Source organism: Globicephala melas, chromosome 14 (assembly GCF_963455315.2).
Source record: "Globicephala melas chromosome 14, mGloMel1.2, whole genome shotgun sequence".
In the NCBI taxonomy this organism is placed as follows: domain Eukaryota; kingdom Metazoa; phylum Chordata; class Mammalia; order Artiodactyla; family Delphinidae; genus Globicephala; species Globicephala melas.
The window spans coordinates 37,455,187-37,476,661 of NC_083327.1; the positions used below are offsets into that span (position 1 = coordinate 37,455,187).

Genomic DNA, 21,475 nt, shown 5'->3' on the forward strand with positions numbered 1-21,475 from the left:
AGATTTCATATTTACTTGTTTGTTTGTCTATGGACATCTTTTCCCAAGATAAAACAGTTTTGTCTACACTGAAATCTCTCTCCCCGCACTATAACTTCTGCAGGAGCAGTGTGGAGCCCCTGAGCACGTCTGCATAGTGCACTCATGACCTAGCTACTCACTTTCATATTGTACAAATATGAACTGGCCTTGATCTCATGAATAATCCATGGCTTGTGACCAAAATTTCAGCAGCAGCATTTCACAATATGCTTAGTCTTTAAGTTCTCAAACTCTCAGCTGTCTCTCGAATTCATTTTAGGTTAAGGGATATCTGACATGGAGGCTGATCCTGTGGTCACCAGTTTTCCACCTTTTCAATTGTTCATCCTTTCCCTGTCTCTTGCTGATCAGCATGGGCTGCTCAGGCACAGTACTTTTCCAATGACGCACAAACTAGGACCCCTGTGGAATGATTCCTACTGTCAAACAACTCATTCCTGAAACACATCTGCCATTTCCTCACTACTTTCAGTCTTGTTTCTGTTCTAACCACCTCCTCTTCATTCTTGCACTTTCAACATCCTCACCTTACAGTGTTTAACACAAACGACATGGTAGAAGTGTTGAAAGTGGTATCTGTTGAAAGTTAGAAAGTTGAGTACCTTTCATATCTTGAGGTTGCAGTGTAAAGTGCAGAGAAACTATAATTTACAATGATGTAGGTGGACTTTTCCTTTTGGACGTATTGAGCCATTTCCCCAATTGTCTCAGAAAAAAAAAAAATCAGTTTTTTCAGGTAGTAACAGTAACTATAATGCTGTTTACAGATAAGGACATCTAGAGTAGTCTCATCACATACCTTGTTTATAAACTAATCATCTTAGAGAATTCTATTATTTTGAAGTACTTGTGCTTAATCAATTACAAGCTATTTTCCTTTTTTAAAAAATCAAAGTATAGTTGATTTACAATATTATTTTAGTTTCAGGTGTACAATATAGTGATTCAATATTTTTACAGAATCACAAGCTATTTTCAAACCTTCTCTCTTTATTTATGTATTTATTTATTTTTCTCACTTTATTTTGTATTACTAGCTTGGCCACCCCCTTTCACCCAGTGGAGATATACTTTGCTGGGGATGACGGCAAAGAAACGCCATGTATGTAAATCCCTATTTGTTCAACATCAGCTCTCACTGCCCAGCTGCTCCGCGGCATGGGGGATCTTCCCGGACCGGGGCAAGAACCCGCGTCCCCTGCATCGGCAGGCGGACCCCCAACCACTGCGCCACCAGGGAAGCCCAGCTCTTAAACGTTTTGAAAGCTGAGACTAGAAGCCTACATAAAATGACAGCACGATTACCACGGCCATTACCACCTGAACAGGCTGTAACTGCTGATATGCTGCTCACCTGAATGTCCTTTTTATTTTATCACAACAAACATTCCAGTCCTGTGAAACCATTTCACCCTTGACTGCTTTAGCTTGTACAGAAAAGTATCATTTATTTTATAAAACAAAATGCTATAAATATTTAGATCTTTATAGGTATATATTTCCAGCTGCTACGTGAGTTAGTATCTATGTATGCCAGACGCAAGCCTGAAACTACACACTGATATAAAAATTTTTTCACAAAAAGCTTTTAGAGTTTACAAAATACAGCAAATTAGAAACAAATGTAAATGATTTAATCCCCTACGTAAGTAATATTTCTCGTTGAACATTACCAAATTCTATTTCTTTTTGTAAAAAAAGTTAATTTGGGAGGGGCTATGGTTTCTGTTTCATCTGATGGTGCTCATTCACTCAGTAATTGTCCATTGTGCACCTACTATATGTTAGGTATTGCTCAGGCACTGGAGACACAGCCAGGAACGGAACAAGTAAAAATCTTCCTCTGGGGGTTGCATAGTCTTGTTTTCACATACAATCTCCCTCTAGAACTTAAGCTCCATGAGAGTATGGACATTTTCTCTCCTGATCATAACAGTATTCCATGTCTAGATCAGTGCTTGTAGATAGTAGATGGTCAATATCTGGTGAATGAATGAATAAATGGATAAATGCTTTTTCTTAATAAGTGTTGGTTATGTACCATTTATTCAGGAAACTTACAAAGCAAAGTTCCTATTACTCTCTCCTAGTTCTAAGAAAGCTGGGTGTTTAGATTCAGTCAGTATGCAGTTGATGTGGAGCCACTACCTGGTGCCTTACAGATAATTTTTACTCGTATTGAACAGTACCATATTTTGACTTTATTACTCAACTTCTATTTAGAAGTAGACTGAAGAAGGGAATCTATAGAAAATAAATTCTAAGAATTCATGAAACTCAAACAACAAAAGGATAGAACAAAAGAATCATCTATCAGCCTTCTCACAGATGCAGCGGTTTAGAGTAATTGAGTGCCTCAACCTTGGTATCAGTGTATTGAAGAGAAAAGAGCCTGACTGGAGGTCAGGAGACCTCAGATTTCAAATGTACTCCCCCAAGCCTCAGGTGGTAAGTAGGCCCTGCTACGGAGGGAAACAGGTAGCCTAAGCTCTTAACTATGACCACTTTAAGAGGCACTGTGACCTCCTAGGAAATGGATATGCCGGGAGCCAGAAAATATGGTTTCTAGCCCATAATAGGTTAATACCTCAAGTAATTTTAAATTTTTACGTGGGTCTTCATTTTCTTATCTGTAAAGTAAGAGTACTGGGTCAGAAAAGGCATCCCCAAATGCTGGGCTGGCTGTATCAGAATCACCTGGGTAGCCTATTAAAAATGCAGATCCTTAATACTCTAGCCCTGAATTCTGAGTCATCTGAGGATCAGTGGTGTGGACTATGTCTAACATCCTTTTCAATTTATGCTCTGTATGCATCAGTGTTTATTTCAAAGAGAACAACTATATAAGCTCCGTAAGTCTCAAGGAGAATGGAGTGCTGTAACTTTACCCTCTTTTTCTGACATCTACCACTTACCATGTATATTCCTAGCAGAGCAAGATATTAAAATAACTTCCTCACTGGGGCCCAAAATAGGCTGATATAAAATAAATGCAGACTGTATTTCAATAGCCGGCAGTCCTGAACCTCTTCCTGCCACACTGTTCGTCTCCAGAAACCACTGTAAATTCTGCCACACACGGCGATTCCCTGAGGGCTTCATTACTTGGGTCTTTAAAAGGGATTCACTCATCTTTTGCCTCCTGTAGGTGTGCTCCTTGTCAATCCAGGTCATGAGAAAAGAAAGTAATTTTTCCCAGTCTTTAGCAGTTCACAGAGAATGTGTGGTTTGAACCTTGTTTTATCTTAAAAAAATGTGAAAATAGACAAGCTAGTGTGCCAGTGCTCATGACATTGAAGGCCTCCTCTGACAGCTACAGTGAGCGTTGTAAAACAATATTCTACACCAAAGCAAACAAAGCCAGTGCTCTGATTGAGAGGATGCACAGAGGGATTAATTCCAAAGGTTTATATACCAGTCTCTGCAGACCAAAGGCAGATAGATTCTCTGTTGGTAAGTAATGGATGTACAATGTGGTCTTTTACTTTAAGAAACAAATGCTTTTTTATAAGTCAGGTAACAAAGAAGGATTGGATGACATAAATGAACTGCTTCCAATTTCTAACTACTGCTATCTGGACTTGAAAACTGGATATGGAAAAACCTTTTTCTAAAAGCAGAAAACTAATATTCCACAGCAGGGAGTGCAGAAATTGCTAGAGACTGATCATCTCTTCTTATCATGTTATTCTTCCCCAATGCTACCAGCTATATTTTAGAATAACAATTTAAAAAAAAAGATTCTCTTCTTCAGCCTTCAAGAAAAACTATCTTTCTTTCCAAATTTTTAGTTGAAAGAACATAATGAACACCCATTTGCCCTCCAACTAGATTAATTAGTTGCTAATATTTTGTCATCTTTGCTTTCTCTCTAGATGATCATTTGCTGACTATATGAGAGTAAATTATAAACATAATGATATCTCATCCCTAAATATGTCAGCATCTATCTCCTAAGAACAATGGTGTTCTCCTACATAACTACAAACCCATGACCACATCCAACAAGTTTAACGTTTACTATAGTATTTAAGATAATGTCCGTATTCAAAATTTCTGGTCCAACCAGTAGCGTCCTTTAGAGCTATGTTTATCCCAATCCAAGATCAAATTAAAAATCACACATTCCCTTTGGATGTCACGGCTTTTTAATCTCTTCTATTCTACAACATTCTCCACACCACCACCTTTTCTTTTATAATATGGCATTTTTTAAAAGAATCCATGTCAGTTGCCCCGCAGAATGTCCCTTCTCCTGGACTTGTCTAATTGTTTTCACATGATTAGATTCAGGTTAAAATATTTTTGAAAAGACTCCTACATAGATGATGCTGAACACTTCTCCATTACATCAGGAGTCATACAATATCAGTTGTCTCGTTACTGGTGAGACTAAGTTTGTTCACTTCCTCCCTTTGTCTTCAATAAGTAATCTGTAGGGTGCTTTGGGTCCCTGTGAATATTCAGTTCCCTACTAACCATTCATCTAATTGTTTTAACCAATTATTCACTAATGATTCTTGTTTGAGTAAAATATCATATTGGTGGCTACAAAAATAATGATATTAAAAAAATAATGATATTTTAAAGGTCTGCCTTGGTACTGGAAGAAATATCATCAATTTCTTTAGAGAAAACATGTCTTACTGAAAACAAACTCTCCTTGCATTTGCATTCGTATTAAGAGGTGGAGTTTAGTATATATATGTGAGATTTGTTGGTGGACAGAGGAACGGAGAAAGGACACATCCCAAAATTGTTTGGGTATAGTGTATGAGGATTTTAAAAGGTCACAAATCAGATATCTACTAGATCTGCTAGCCCCCAAGTTGAAGCAGCCAGCTAGCTAAGTTTGGTTTGGGAGGAGAAGCAATCCTTGCTGGGCTCTCCAGTTATGGAGCTGGAAAGGTGTCAGAATATAAAGGAACAGGGCAAGCCTTTTCTTTGCTATCTTGACCATTCTTACCTACTAATAAGAGAGCGCAGAAGGCATCTGCAAGGAAGTGAACACCCTTCAGAACTTGGGTACCTGATTTTACCATCTCCTTCACCGGGGAAAGCTAATTTTTGGAGGCAAATTTCAATCTCCATGGAATTAACTTTCTCGTATTCTCTTCCTTTGGTTTGATGCGAGAAGAGGAAGAAATAGACAGATGCAGAAGGCTATGGTAACCCATTAAAAAAAGGGGAGGGGGCTTTTATCATTTACATGATAAATCTCTCTCTGTTCAGAAGTCCTGTTGTCACTTTTCTTTTTAATTTTATTTATTTTTTTGTACAGCAGGTTCTTATTAGTTATCTATTTTATACATATTAGTGTATATATGTCAGTCTCAATCTCCCAATTCATCCCACCAGTACCACCCTCCCCCACCACTTTCCCCCCTTGGTGTCCATACATTTGTTCTCTACATCTGTGTCTCTATTTCTGCCCTGCAAACCAGTTCATCTGTACCATTTTTCTAGGTTCCACATATATGCATTAATATACGATATTTGTATTTCTCTTTCTGAACTTACTTCACTCTGTATGACAGTCTCTAGATCCATCCATGTCTCTACAAATGACCCAATTTTGTTCCTTTTTATGGCTGAATAATATTCCATTGTATATACGTATCACATCTTCTTTATCCATTCGTCTGTTGATGGGCATTTAGGTTGCTTCCACGACCTGGCTATTGTAAATAGTGCTGTAATGAACATTGGGGTGCATGTGTCTTTTTGAATTATGGTTTTCTCTGGGTATACACCCAGTAGTGGGGATTGCTGGGTCATATGGTAATTCTATTTTTAGTTTTTTAAGGAACCTCCATACTGTTCTTCATAGTGGCTGTATCAATTTACATTCCCACCAATAGTACAAGAGGGTTCCCTTTTCTCCACACCCTCTCCAGCATTTGTTGTTTGTAGATTTTCTGATGATGCCCATTCTAAATGGTGTGAGGTGATACCTCATTGTAGTTTTGATTTGCATTTCTCTAATAATTAGTGATGCTGAGCAGCTTTTCACGTGCTTCTTGGCCATCTGTATGTCTTCTTTGGAGAAATGTCTATTTAGGTATTCTGCCCATTTTTGGATTGGGTTGTTTTTTTGGTATTGAGCTGCATGAGCTGTTTGTATATTTTGGAGATTAATCCCTTGTCCACTGATTCGTTTGCAAATATTTTATCCCATTCTGAGTGTTGTCTTTTCGTCTTGTTTGTAGTTTCCTTTGCTTTGCAAAAGATTTTAAGTTTCATTAGGTCCCATTTGTTTATTTTTATTTCCATTACTCTAGGAGGTGGATCAAAAAAGATCTTGCTGTGATTTATGTCAAAGAGCGTTCTGCCTATGTTTTCCTCTAAGAGTTTTATAGTGTCCGGTCTTACATTTAGGTCTCTAATCCATTTTGAGTTTATTTTTGTGTATGGTGTTAGGGAGTGTTGTAATTTCATTCTTTTACATGTAGCTGTCCAGTTTTCCCAACACCACTTATTGAACAGGCTTTTTTTCTCCATTGTATATTCTTGCCTCCTTTATCAAAACTAAGGTGACCCAAGGTGCGTGGGTTTATCTCTGGGCTTTCTATCCTGTTCCATTGATCTATATTTCTGTTTTTGTGCCAGTACCATATTGTCTTGATTACTGTGGCTTTGTAGTATAGTCTGAAGCCAGGGAGTCTGATTCCTCCAGCCCCGTTTTTTTTCCCTCAAGCAGAAGTCTTGTTATCACTTACAATCCATTTTCCTTACTATGCACTCTTGGAATCCGGAAGAGACGTGAAATATAAAATTACAGTTTGACTAAGAAAAAAAAATCTACCCAGATCTCAGAAAGCCATGAGCAAGGAAATGAGGCTGACAGAAGAACTGAGCTGTTTCCTCCTGTGCCCAGGTCCCAAGGTGATGTCCACCAACCCTGACAGTGTATCTCAAGCCACCATGTCAAAAACCAAACTTATGCCAATGTTCCCACTTCACTTTCCTGTTTTTATCTATGGCACAATTCTTTCTGTCATCCAAGTTCAAAATCCTCGTTTTGGCCTCTGACCACCCCTCCCCAGTAGACATCTGCCAGGTTCTCCCTATCATATCAGTTTTCAGGTCCTATATATTTTCTCTCTGAAGTGAATTTTATACCTAACCTCCTTACCTTCCCGTTCTCATGGCCAATACTCTGATTAGGACTTTTTCCCTGCACTTATGAACAGATTCCTCACAACCTCCTGACTGATCTCCTTTTCTATAGTATCTCCTTGTTCTTCTGATTCTATATAACGTAGTTAGATATACCTCTCTAAAACACATTTCAAACCTTGACAATACCTGGCTCAGAAACTTCAATTTCTGCTCCATGACTTCTGAATCAAGTTCATTTTCTAAAGACAAACATCCCAAAATCCTTTTTTTTAAATTGACGTAAAATTCACATAACATAAATGTGAATTTATGTTACTCAGTGACATCTAATACATTCACAATGTTGTGCAACCATCACCACTATCTAGTTCCAGAACATTTTTGTCATGTTGTAACATGTATCAATACTTCATTCCTTTTTATGGCTGGATAATAATCCATTGCATGGATATACCATATTTTGTTTACCCATTCATCATTTGATGGACACTGGGTTGTTTCCACTTTTTGGCTTTTGTAAATATTGCTATACATGTTTTTGTTTGAACCGAAGTCTTTTAAGTATAGTCATTATGTACTATTTTGGCAATTCTTCATCTATCCCTATATGCCCCATGTTTTTCACCTTCCATCCAAATTATAATACTTCTTTTTTCTTTGAATACACTGCATGCTTGCCCATCTGCAGCCCTTTTTCATGGTTTCTGTTGTGTAGGAAGCCCTTATTCCCATCTTTGTTGTCAAGATCTTCTTCAAGGACTATCTCAGATATCACTTACTTCACAAACCCTTTGTTGACTTTTCCAACAGGATTCAAACTCTTTTTCCTCTGAGCTGCCCCACTGGCATCAATTACAGTATTCCTTATATTTGTGTGCTTCTCTTAACAAGGCCAAGACAACCATCAGGTAATTTACTGCTGTATCTCCTACAGTCAAGCACTTTGTTTCCTTAAGTGCTCAGAAAATCTTAAGAAATATTTTAACTTAGGAGATAGTTAGAGCCATTTCATAGTCTTTGTGGTCTCATATAGTCCTTTCAAATGCCCACACTCTACACCCTCTATGGTAGAGGATGTTGTCAGTATTATTCCTTTTGAAACAACTCAAAATAACTTAAATAATTAGAAAAATATCATGTGGCATTCATGAGAACTCTCTGAATGTGCACTTTCTCTTTTGTTTAAGAATATATATGTGTTATATTCATGCACATCAGCCTTGCCTAGCAATTTTTGTTTCACTTTTTGAATAAGAAGGAAAAGTAGGATATCTAGGGACAACTGAGTTATAGTTTAGCACTGGTAATATGTAGTTCACTTAAGGTATTTTATGGATGGTTATGACAGTGGCAGAATGTCACAAGCCTAAGTGACATTTCAATACTTTCAGAAATAGCCAAGAAAAAATAATCATAATTCTTATTTCTTCAGGTGACTTATAATGGCAGCAGAAAACTAGAAGGATCATTAAAAATAAAGTTTGCTGACCTGCAATAGCCCCTGGACTCCCTGAGAGAGTCAGAGCTCTGTGGTTCTCTGAAGGATTCTACCTTCTTTTATTCGGAATCAAAATGATAGCTGAGTAATGACTTCACCTCCCTAGGGTGAATCACCCATTCACTATCAGTATTTTTAACCTGATCATTATTTTCCAGCAGCTATAAATTTAAATTTAAAATTAAGGTAGGAAGGGATCTGTAGAATTTAGTATGGAGACATTGCTTAACAAATACTTTTCATCTGTTTCTGGTCTGGCCTGGTGCTCTAAACTGCCTCTTATGAAAGTGCATAGTGTGCGTACACCTGAGGGTGCGATGGAAGACAGCTATCCGATCTTAAGATTTGGGGAGGACGGGGAAGTTGGAGGGGGTAGCAGGGCCTGATATGAAAAGTTCCAGAGGTGCTGTGCTTCTTGGCTTCGCAGTGATGTTGAATGGGCGCTAAGGGTATGTGATCCCCTCTTCCCTTCCTTTCCGGTCATTAATTCTCACTCTCCCTAAGCAGGAAATCAAAAGGGAGATGGGACACAAACCTGTCTATAATTTTACATGTGATAATAACAAATCATAGTTGTCTTCCATCATTGGGAGCAAGACTTTTCTATTTCTAAGTGTCAAAGACAGTATTTAGCTTCTAATAGAGATAAATATTTTCTTATAATGCATCTCTTGCCTAAGAGATTATTTAAAGAAATTTCTTAGATTTATTTGAGAGCTGAAAGGGACCTTAGAAAGGATCTAGTTCAATGCCATCATTTTGCAAAAAAAATAAGAAGAAGGATGTTAAAGAATGTGACCAAGATAAACAGATGCTAGCAGAGCCCAAACTGGAATACAGGTCTTCCAAATCCTGGTCCTCTATGGACCATTTCTGCTATACCAACTTGATTCTTTCTATTTAACAGAACAGGTTGCCACCAGTTTTGTCCCCCGAAGACCACACCACACACACTTTCTGACAAATACTAATTAGATGACTATTCCAAGTAAGTTACTATACAGGACTATTGGTAATTCAAAGGTAAATTCACTACGATCCTTAAGGATCTTACAATAAAATTCAAAACCTAGGAGAAGAAAGGTTTACAAAAATGCAGAGGAGAAAAATATCACAGAAAGTTGGAAAGACAGCACTAGAACTAATTTCAGGATTAATAAGCAGCCTCCTTGAGATTCAGGATAGAATGTCCCTCTCAAGTGTTATGCAAATTGTGTTCCCTAACCCTGACTAGGCAGTGTTCACAGAACAAGATCATTATTATAGAGAGCTTTATATAAACATGAATAAAATTTAGAAAATTAAAATAAACTCAAGTAAGGAGTCTTTAATCTGAAAAATGTTGCCCCCTGCATGACAGAAACTGATTTCTTAAATTTCTTATTTGCTTCAGACAAATTCACCTTCTCTTCTTCTGTGACCCTGTTCATGACTCAGACATGTAGATATAAGGAGAAGGGCCCGAAGTCCATGGAGCAAATCACAGCAGTCTGGTGGGGCCTTGAGAGGTGGGCAATAAACTGCCAGTTCTTCCTGAAGGATGAGGATTTAGAGATGATCACAGGGGACCTAGGCTGGAGGAGGTAACCTCGTCTGCTCATGGGTGTCATCTTGGCAGTTTACTGACCTCTGGACAAAATCTATTTAATTTACTGGAGATAATGCCTAAGGCATAGGCTGTTTGGAAAGGATATCCCTTTGAACTGAAAATCAAATTGAAGATAATGATTTGGGAATATTTCACCAGTTGTTTAGGAAATCCTGGACTCTCATGTAGTCTATATTTACAACTTTGCATGCTTGCAAAGACACTAAGAGTTAAATATGTTCCTTTTCTGTGAAGCTTCTTTAAAATTCATATCTATGCTGCTCATATATATATATATATATACACACACACACACAAACACACACACATATATATATATATGTATATATGTGAATAGCCAACGGAGACTTGATAGCTTTCTTCTTTAAAAAAATTAATTAATTAATTAATTAATTTTTGGCTGTGTTAGGTCTTCGTTTCTCTGCGAGGGCTTTCTCTAGTTGCGGTGAGCGGGGGCCACTCTTCATTGCGGTGCACGGGCCTCTCACTGTCATGGCCTCTCTTGTTGCGGAGCACAGGTTCCAGATGCGCAGGCTCAGTAGTTGTGGCTCACGGGCCCAGTTGCTCCGCGGCATGTGGGATCTTCCCAGACCAGGGCTCAAACCCGTGTCCCCTTCATTGGCAGGCAGATTCTCAACCACTGCGCCACCAGGGAAGCCCCGATAGCTTTCATTTAACATATTTAGCTGGATCTTTTCAACCAAAATGTGTATCTGCAATGTATTCTAATGTAATCCAATTAGAGCCACTAACACCATCTGTATATACATTTTTGGTTCAGCTGTCAAAACACACACAAACACAATGCTCATAATACAATATTCAATAGTTGTGTAATATTTTATTGTACTATACTTCATTTAACTTTTTTCTATTTTCAAATGGATCAATTTTCATTTTCTTCCTTTTATAATTAGTATTTTACTACATATTTTAATATGTAAATCTTTGCCCACATCTCTGTTATTTTTCTTGGGATACATTACTAGAGTACAATTACTATAGCAAAGTATATAAACTTTTAAACCAAAGGTTTAAATTATGTATAGTATTTAAAGAGTCTAATAACACAAGACTTCTAACAAAATATCCTAGCACTCTCCAGACTTTGTCTGTCTCATTTCCCTCACTTTAGCTGTTTCTTCTGTTTATCTTCAAATACTGTTTTCTTGATTTTTAAATTTTAAGACATTATCTATTGATCCTATGATAAAAGGAATAATTACATTTCTTACGTGACCAAAAACATTCCTTTCCACTACCCTCTCCCCAGTGATTATACTTTTTGGTTTAAATCAGTATTTGGTATTTACATTTTTATGCTATATAAATATTATCCTCTAAGCCATGTTAAGTATTATGATTACATTTTCTTTCTTATACATTAAAAATTTATTCACTACACCTAAGAACTGCCTCATTTCATATCATACGTTTAATGTGGCTGTTTAAAAACGTGGGCCCCAAATTCTCTGAAATTGTTCCCAGTGATAGGTGAGGTATACAGCCCCTCTCCTTGATTCTGGGTGGGCTTGTGACTATTTTGATAGGAGATCATGAAAATGGCGTGTGATTTCAGAGGCTGGTCATAAAAGAAGATGCAGCCTCTGCCTTGTTTGCTGGAAGGAACACTTGTGTTTGGAGTTCTGAGCTGGCAAGAAAGAAGTCTGACTACTCTGAGGCTGCCATGCTGTGAGGAAGCCAAGCCAAGTGGAGGAGCCACGTGTGAATACTCTGGTTGTTAAGAAGCCTGGTTTTCTTGACAGCCCAGCCTAGGTGCCAGGTGTGAGTGGAGACTCCAAATGATTCCAGTCCCCAGCATCACTGAATCACCTCTAGCCTCTGGGTTTTTCTAGCTGAGGTCCCAGACATCATGGAGCAGTCATCCCTTCTGTGCATTGTCCAAATTCCTGACCCACAGAATCCATGAACATCATAAAATGATTATTTTAAGCAGCTAAGTTTTGGGGTAATTTGTTATGCAGCAGTGGTAACTGGTACTCTTACTCTTAACTGGTACTTTCTATGTTCCTGTTATTAATTTGTCCCTAAATTCTCAATATGGCCAAGTACATTAGGGGATCATCAGTTCCATTGTTTCCTTGGAGATATTACTTCTGGAGATCTCTGTCCTCTTGTCCCAATTGAGCCTGGATGCAGAGCCATCAGCCTAGGACTTGCATGGGTGAGAGACAATGTAGCATGCTATTGTACTTACAGATGTGGGCCCTGTAGTGAGGCTGCCTGGGTTTGCATCCTGGCTCTACCACTTACCAGTGCTGTGTGACTGTGCTCAAGTTAATCTCTCTCTGCTTCAGGTTTCTCATTAGAACAGTGGTTGGCACAAAGTAAGTTCTCTTATTGTTGGCATTCTTGTTGTTGTTTATTATTCTTCCCTTCATATTGTCCTGGGAATTCCCATCATCTCACACCTATGTCTGATGCCCTAGTTCCTAAATTCCACATGTTTTTCTTTCTTGGTTATTCCCTTGATAGAATACATCACCAGCTCCCTAAAAAAAGATGCTTAGGAGGTTAAGTTTTTTGAGACTTTATTTATGCTTTAATTGTCTTTAACATCACACTTGATAATATGACTGGCATAAAATTCTAATTTGGAAACAATTTCTCTTTGAATGCTGAAGTTATTACTTCATTGTCTTGAAGCTTTCAGTGTCACTACTAAGACAATTCTGATTCTTGATCCTTTGTACGTAGGTTTTTCTTTCTGGAAGTATTAAGATCTCTTCTTTATCCCCATTGTTTCAAAATTTGATAATGATGTCACTTGGTGTAGGTCTTTTAAAATTCACAATTTAGAGTGCCATTTCAATTTGGAGACACCTTCAGGTCCTTCATTTCTTAGCATTTTTCTTTTCTTTTAATTCTTTATTAATTTTTCACCTCCATTTTCATTAAGTTTCTTTCTGGGACTCATAATAGATATAAGATCTCTCAGATTGGTCCTCTAATTTTCTTATCTTTTCTATTTTCTATTATCTTTTTAGTCAATTTTCTGGGAGATTCTTTTAATATCTTCCATTCTTCTTCTGATTTTTTAAAAAAATAAATTTATTTATTTTATTTATTTATTTTTCGCTGTCTTGGGTCTTCATTGCTGCGTGACGGCTTCCTCTAGTTGCAGTGAGCGGGGGTCTATGCTTTGTTGCGGTGCATGGGTTTCTCACTGCGGTGGCTTCTCTTGTTGCAGAGCACAGGCTCTAGGTGCATGGGCTGCAGTAGTTGTGGCACACAGGCTCTAGAGCACAGGCTCAGCAGTTGTGGCGCACTGGCTTTGTTGTTCCGCAGCATGTGGGATCTTCCCGGTCCAGGGTTTGAACCTGTGTCCCCTGCATTGGCAAGCAGATTCTTAACCACTGCACCACCAGCGAGGCCCCTTCTTCTAATTTTTTTTTAATTCTGCTTTCATATTTTTATACTTTATAATTCTGATTTCTTATTCTTGAATTGTCCTTTTTTACATATCACCTGTTCTTATTTCATGGATTTAATATCTTATCTCACTGAATATATTGATTGTAGTACATTTGGAAATGTCTTTTTTCCCCCTTGCACTGCCTCTGTTTCCTCTAACTTCCCTCCTTTTTTTTTTTTTTAATCAGTTTGATTTTGACTTGTTCTTTCACGGCAGAGGCTGCTTTCAAATGCCCAGTGGTCCTTTAATAGCTATTCTACTTCAGTTGGATGTTCTGTGCCCTTGGATACTCTGAGGCTTGTCAACTGGTGGACCTCACTGTAAGGCAGCTGGCCAGGGTTACAGCATGTTTACTGAGGGAGCCCCAAAAGTCCACATCTGCAGGGCTTTTCCTCTGGGTTTGACAGTTTCCCCAGAAAGGAATCCTCTCATTTTCTACCTGGTGAATATAACGGATTTTAAGCTGGCTGTAAGTATTTTGAGATCTATTAGGGAGGAGTGGCTGGAGAGGGAAAATCTTATCTTTCCAAAAGCAGATATCTCAGGCTCTCTCTACTTGAAGTGTGCCATCTACCTCCGCCTCAGCTGTGCCTGCTTTCCCAAGTCCAGTCTCAGATTAACCCAATCAACTAGAACCACCAAGTTAAATAAATTCCATGAAGTTTTGGATAGAAAGGCAAGAACTTTTTGTACCTGGATTTAAAAAACCCCAAAAAAGTTTCTGGATTTAAGAAAAACCTAAAAAAGCTCCCTCTCATCTTCCATACCTTCCTTCCCCCACAAAAAAGTAGAAAATTCACCCAAGTCCCTTTACCCCTCTTACTTAACCACACTTTTTTTTTTTTGCTTTGATAATGCCTCAGAACTTGAGTACTCAGGATCCAAGTTTTTTTTTTTTTTTTTTCCAAGTTTGTTTTAAAATAACCCAATGAAGTGACAGGCAGAACCCCTGGAATTCTGCAGCTTGTGCTAGAGTCTACATATGGGAAATTGCCGTCAGTTAAAGGGTGATGCTATTACCATAGCCCAATTTTTGAAAGCCTTTAGAAAAAAAAAATCATCTGAGTTAATTCGTATTTACCACAGGCACAGATTTTGTATTGCAGTATTCTATGAATTCAGATAATAAGAAAACACAGTACTACAGTCTCTAACTTTTAACTAACACTTACCTCTCAAAAATGTATATTATAAATTAAGAATTTTACCTGTTATATGAATAAGCTCTTATATGACTGATCTATATGCTCCATATGGCTGATCAGTCTTAGATCATCATAAAATATGAGTTATGTTTTAAAATCAACCAAATACTATTGGTACCTAAAATAAGAGTAATTTCATTTTACCTCTCTGATCTGCTTAATCCACAAATCTCTTCCAAGAAACTCCTGATGTAAGACTACAGGAGCTGAGTTTAGATTAAAAGTCAAGGAGTCACTGGTCTTTTCTTTAATAAAAGGCTGGAGATCAGAATTTATCTAGGAGGAGTAGTGAAAAGAGTTAAATCAGTGAAATGCATATACATTGGCATGTTTTAGTCATATTCAGAAAGCACCAGTTACTACAGTGAAAAATTAAGCTTAAGGAACTCAGTTTTTAGATGTACTTTAATAAGCAAAAGAACAGCTCATATGATTAACAATAATCTTAAAAAAACTTTTAAAATAGTTTTCCCCTAACATATTCCTTTTTTATTTGGCAGCAGCCTTTATTTTGCTTTTTAAGTTCACGGTAAGGATCATAAATTATATTTATTTAATAAATATAATCAAATAATAAATAAATTAATCAAAGATTTAATAAAGGACATAAAAACTCACCTGGAGATATTACATATTTTTGTATATATTTCCCCCTTCTTATGAGCTATTTAAATGGCATCTAAGAAATACGTACTAAATGGAATTTAAAATTACATATACATGGAGGTAACAAAATAACAGCTAATCTTGAGACATTTTATATTTCATTATGCCCATTCAAAAGAATAAGTTATTGGAATTAAAGCTTTCAACTTTGCTCCATATATTTCTAAATTTCATTAACTTTCCACAGTTTGTTTTACATAGGAACTATAAGGGAACTGTAACAAAAATGCAAATATTCTTCCATTTTGTGACTGACAACATTACATGTTATTTAATAATTTGCAAGAGTTCTTTCAAGAACCCTTTCAGGTGGTAAGAAGAGACAAACATCACAAATATGGTTTAAGTAAGCTGTAGCTTTCTATCAAAATTATACAGTACTCACCAATCGTACTGTTTATATTATGTAATAACCACCACGAATGATAGATTTTATGTACTCAATAGACAGATTTTGAGATATAAAAGCAGTTCATTAAATGGTAAAATGTTTCTTGTGTATCATTTTAGCTATTTAAATACAGAAAAAATAGAAAGGGTATGCAAATACCTTATGACTCATGGCCATGTGCTTCCCATACTGAAATGCCATATCCTGAACCTCAGCATCATGCTTTGCTAATTCCATTGCAGCTTGGCAGCTCTTTGCTAATAAGGCACCATGGGAGAGAAAAGTCTGCTTCTTCCAAGTTAATATTCCAATATCATCTGTGATATGATTTTCCTAAAAATTGCAACAAAAGCCAAGATTAAAAAGGTTTGAGGAGTAATTTGTTTAGGTTTTTGAAGAATAAGCATTAAAAAATGAACTATTCAAAACACTCAGGCTGTTGCAACAAGACAGAACTAAAAGATGCTGACCCTGACCTCTACCTAAAGAGAACTAAGGAGGTGGGAACTGCTTTTTTTAGGGTAATTGGGAAAAAATGAAAGAAATGCTGAAGCAAATTTTATTTTGAGCTAGGGAACTTCTATGAAAATATACTTATAAGCAAAATTAGAAACTTAGACCTTCAAACTAACTCTCTTCTAGATTCATATCAGTTCTTAATTAAGTGCTAATATTCCAAAACACAAGAATCCTATTGTCTTTAACTTATGTTAAAATGTCAAGGGCATAGTGAAGGAACTGCATTCTCTTATAAGCAGGCAGATAGAAAAAATCAGAGAGAAGGTAACCCATTACAATGGAGTATGATTAGATCATACTATTCATCAAAGTTTATTCCCATAAGAAGAAACAAGATGATAAGGGAAGACATAACTGTAGTTTATTTAATTTCATCTTTTTACATTACGAAAATCATGGTAGTATCTTTAAGGAAGCATAAGCATACACATACCTACTGACTCTAGACCAGTGATGTCCAATGAAATTATAATGTAAGCCCCATATGCAATTAAAAATTTGCTAGTAGCTACATTAAAAAAGTGAAAAGAAACAGGTGACATTAATCTTAATGACATTTTATCTATCCCAATGTATCTAAAATATTACTATAATAAAATAAAAAATATAATCAATATAAAATTATTAATAATATTTTACATTCTTTTTTTACACTAACTTTTCAAAATCAGTGTATATTTTACACTTACAGCACATCACTAGTGACATTTCAAGTACTCAATAGGTACAAGGAGCTGGTGGCTACCCTAGTGGACAGCTCTGCTTTAGGTAGTTAGCTCTCTGAGGACAAGAATGATGAAGCGATATACATAATGATGCTCATTTTACGGTGTTTCTTTGAAACCTCAAACTAACTAGAACCCATCCAGAAGGATTAATTAACTCAAACACTTTACTTCCTGCCGCCCATACCACAATCCTTCTCCTTCCACCATTATTTGGGGACAAAATAAAAAATAATAAGAAAACTTAGACACCATTAAAAAAAGATCTTAGATTTAGCCCCACCTCTTTCACCATGTTGAAGGGAATCTTCAACCCATTGGTCAGATCAAATTCTCAACTTAATTTTACATGCTTTTAAACAAAAAGAGAGTTTCACTTATAGCAACAGTTACAAATATGCAACATAGTATTGTGTAATAATCAAAAAGCCACTTGGGGAGAAACAGTGCGTAAACTGCTTCATAAAACATTGCGAATAAATGATAGCATTTAATTTTGGAAATCTGAGAATGGATTTTAAAATATGTGAAGTTAATATCATATTAATAAACCTAGATAAAAACCATATTATCTCTCTAGATATACTAAAGATGCATTTGACAAAATTCAACTCCTATTCTTTCTTTCTTTCTTTATTTTGCAGTACGCGGGCCTCTCACTGTTGTGGCCTCTCCCGTTGCAAAGCACAGGCTCCGGACGCACAGGCTCAGCGGCCATGGCTCACGGGCCCAGCCGCTCCGCGGCATGTGGGATCTTCTCGGACCGGGGCACGAACCCGTGTCCTCTGCATCGACAGGCGGACTCTTAACCACTGCGCCACCAGGGAAGTCCTCAACTCCTATTCTTGATGGGAAAAAAGCACTGAATAAAACAGGAACAGATGCGTATTTCTTCTTTTTTTATAAATGTAATATACTGCAATTTTATTTCAATGGCACAAACGAAGTTAGCGTGTAGGAAATTTATTTATATTTAAAAAAAAATTTATTTATTTGGTTGTGCCAGGTCTTAGTTGCAGTGGGTGGGCTCCTTAGCTGAGGCTCAAGGGCTCCTTAGTTGCGGCAGGCAGGCTCCTTGGTTGCAGCTCCAGGGCTCCTTAGTTGTGGCATGCAGGCTCCTTAGTTGTGGCATGTGAACTCTTAGTTGCGGCATGCATGTGGGATCTAGTTCCCTGACAAGGGATCAACCCAGGCCCCCTGAATTGGGAGTGCAGTCTTATCCACTGCGCCACCAGGGAAGTCCTGCGTGTAGGAAATTTAAATGAAACAGTATGGTAAAAATAGCAGAGAACCAAAAAATCTAAAAAGCAAGTACACCTAAAGCATGAAAATTCATTAGTGTTTCATCTTCAGTTATGACTGACACTTGATGCTTGCAAGTTTTGAAATAAACTTTGAGATCATGATCACTATTCTGAAGAGATTTCAGCACCAGCACTAAGATTTGTACATTCAGTTGGTTTGCAGTTGACTTGTTAGCCATTTACATACTATGGTACAGATTTGTCACAGGTCAGATCACAGTGTTGAAGGAAAGAAAGACCTTCCTGTAATTATACAGAAAGGATCCTCTAACCTGCACTCAGCTTAAGACATCCAATGTACAAGAGCACGAAAACCATCACAGTAATGTGGTTCCAAGGAACATAGTTTTGGTAAGGAAAATAACCTAAGCTCCTGTTTCCCATTTTAATTACTGAAATCTCTACCAATGACAAAAATGTCGTACAGGACACTAAACGTACACAGTAATTCAAACTTCATGCAAAGAACATATTTAGCCATCTGGGATAATGCAGAATGACTGGAAATATAACGAATGTGATTCAACACCGGTTCTTTTTGTCATTTTACACAGATGTCATGTTAATATTAGACCAAAACACAAAATGTTTAGTGCATAAACCAGTTTCTTTTTTAAGATCTATCATTTTTATCGTAGTCTTTTATCTTACTTTGGACCACTTGTACCCCGTACTCTATCCTACTATAGATTGTTTAACTTAATCAACAAAATCAAAAGTAATTTCTGACCAGATTTATGGGAGACATAAAAATTTATAACATCAAAGTGTCTGCATAACCAAAAGTACAATAATAAAGAAGAAAATGCCTGCTATTTCTTTTAGAAAATAGTACTTTGTAAGCTTGCTGCATCTTTAATGCTTTTACTATTGCATGACAATGAATAGTTGATAGAAAAAAAGAACTGTATACTTGAATTATGATAACTCATCCATCACAGATTAATCTAATAATGAAGTTTCTGCAGAAACAGGAACTATTTTAACAAGGAAAAAAAAATGCCCTCATTCCAGATGTATATTTCTTTAATGTGAAAGGTGTCTGTGTTTATGTGTGTGTGTGTGTACAAGCATGCATGATCACCCAAAAGTCAGCAAATACTTTATGGGGAAACACATGAGCCCTTCTTCCTAAAATCAGGAACAGGACAGAGATGAACACAATACCATTGCTATTTAACAATGTAATAGAAGTGGCAAGAAAAGGATAGCTGTATAAAAATTAGAAAGGAAGAGTTTAAGTATCACTATTTGAAGACAGTATAACTGTATATTGGGGAAGACCAATATACAAAACTCAACCAAAAAACTACTAAAACAAGAAGATAATTCAGTAAGGTAGCAGCATATAAAATCAATATAATTTATAATTAACATAATAGATGTAACCATAGCTTTCATACATAAAAACTAATCAGAAAGTATTGTAAATAGGGCCTTTTCTTACATTATATCTATGAAAAAAAGATTTAAAAGCTGGGAATAAACTTAGAAATGTACAAAATTGGTATGAAAAAAATGTTAAAATACTACTGAAGGAAAGCAAGTTAAATAAATATAAAGGCATATCATGTTTAAAGATAGTAAGATCCAACCTCATAAAGTTACTCCAATAAAATTAACACCACCCTCCCCCTCCCCCCCCAACTTAGGCAAGCTGATTCTAAAGTTCATATTGGAAACAGCATGAAGAATAACCAGAATAAGCAGGAAGCCATGAAAAAGAAGAGCAGTGTAGGGTGAGGTGGGGGGAAGAAGGGTAGATGAGGAGAGCTAATGATGTCTAGCCCTACCAGATACTATATTATAAAGCCTCGATAATTAAAAAATAAAAAGTGCACTTTTTAGATAGACAAATGATGGAACGAAATAGAAAGTCCAGCAATCAATCAAACTATACACAGGAATTTACTATATTTTAGGGAAAAGTTGGACTTTTCAGTAAATGGTGCTGGTACAACTGAATAGATTTCTGGAAGAAAATTAAGACTGCTCTGTATTTCACACAATTTATCAGGATAAACTCTACATAGCAAAAAATAAAAGCAAAAGAACCACAAACAATAGAAGACAAAAGACAATAAGGCAAGGTATGTGCACTTTCTATCACAGATGAATGACAAATCTCCCTGTGATAGGCTAACAATGGTCCCCCACAAAGATAGCCACATCTTAATCCCTAGAGTCTGTGAATGTTACCTTACATGGTAAAGGGGACTTTGCAGTTATGTTAATTCAGGATCTTGAGATGGAGGAATTATCCCAGATTAACTGGATGAGCCTAATGCAGTCAAAAGGATCCTCATAAAAGGGAGGCAGCAGGGTCTGAAGATGGAGGATGAAGCCACAAACCAAGAAATGAAGGTGGAAACTAGAAAGGGCAAGGAAAGGGATTCTCCCCTAGAGCCTCCAGAAGGAATACAACCCTGACAACATCTTGATTTGGAGGCTTCTGACCAAACAAACCACTTTCCACCGCCTTAAAGCATCACTCAGTGTTGGTGAGGCTGTGAAGAAACAGGCATCTCAAATATGACTGGTAGAGTCTGTCATACGGAGTGAAGTAAGTCAGAAAGAGAAAAACGAAATACCGTATGCTAACTAACGTACATATATGGAATCTAAAAAAACGGTACTGATGAACCTAGTGGCAGGGCAGGAATAAAGACGCAGATGTAGAGAACGGACTTGAGGACACTCAAGGGGGAGGGAAAGCTGGGGCGAAGTGAGAGAGTGGCATGGACAAATATACACTACCAAATGTAAAATAGATAGCTAGTAGGAAGCAGCCACATAGCACAGGGAGATCAGCTCGGTGCTTTGTGACCACCTAGAGGGGTGGGATAGGGAGGGTGGGAGGGAGGGAGACACAAGAGGGAAGAGATATGGGAACATATGTATATGTATAACTGATTCACTTTGTTATAAAGCAGAAACTAACACACCATTGTAAAGCAA

The 21,475-nt window shown here is 37.1% G+C and overlaps 1 protein-coding gene across 7 annotated transcripts in view; it reads right to left on the reverse strand.

Moving 5' to 3' along the window:
* Positions 1-21,475, reverse strand: part of PDSS2 (decaprenyl diphosphate synthase subunit 2) — a 267,741-nt gene that overhangs the window by 39,046 nt on the left and 207,220 nt on the right. For 6 of the 7 annotated variants that reach the window (XM_060283789.1, XM_060283791.1, XM_030882914.2 and 3 more), the window contains 2 exons: positions 16,129-16,302; positions 15,057-15,188 (listed from right to left, as the gene is read on the reverse strand). The exons of the other annotated variant lie outside the window; for it this stretch is intronic. In XM_060283789.1, coding sequence (XP_060139772.1) covers positions 15,057-15,188; positions 16,129-16,302 — 306 coding nt within the window. The remainder of the gene's footprint in view (positions 1-15,056; positions 15,189-16,128; positions 16,303-21,475) is intronic. 7 annotated transcript variants of the gene reach the window in all.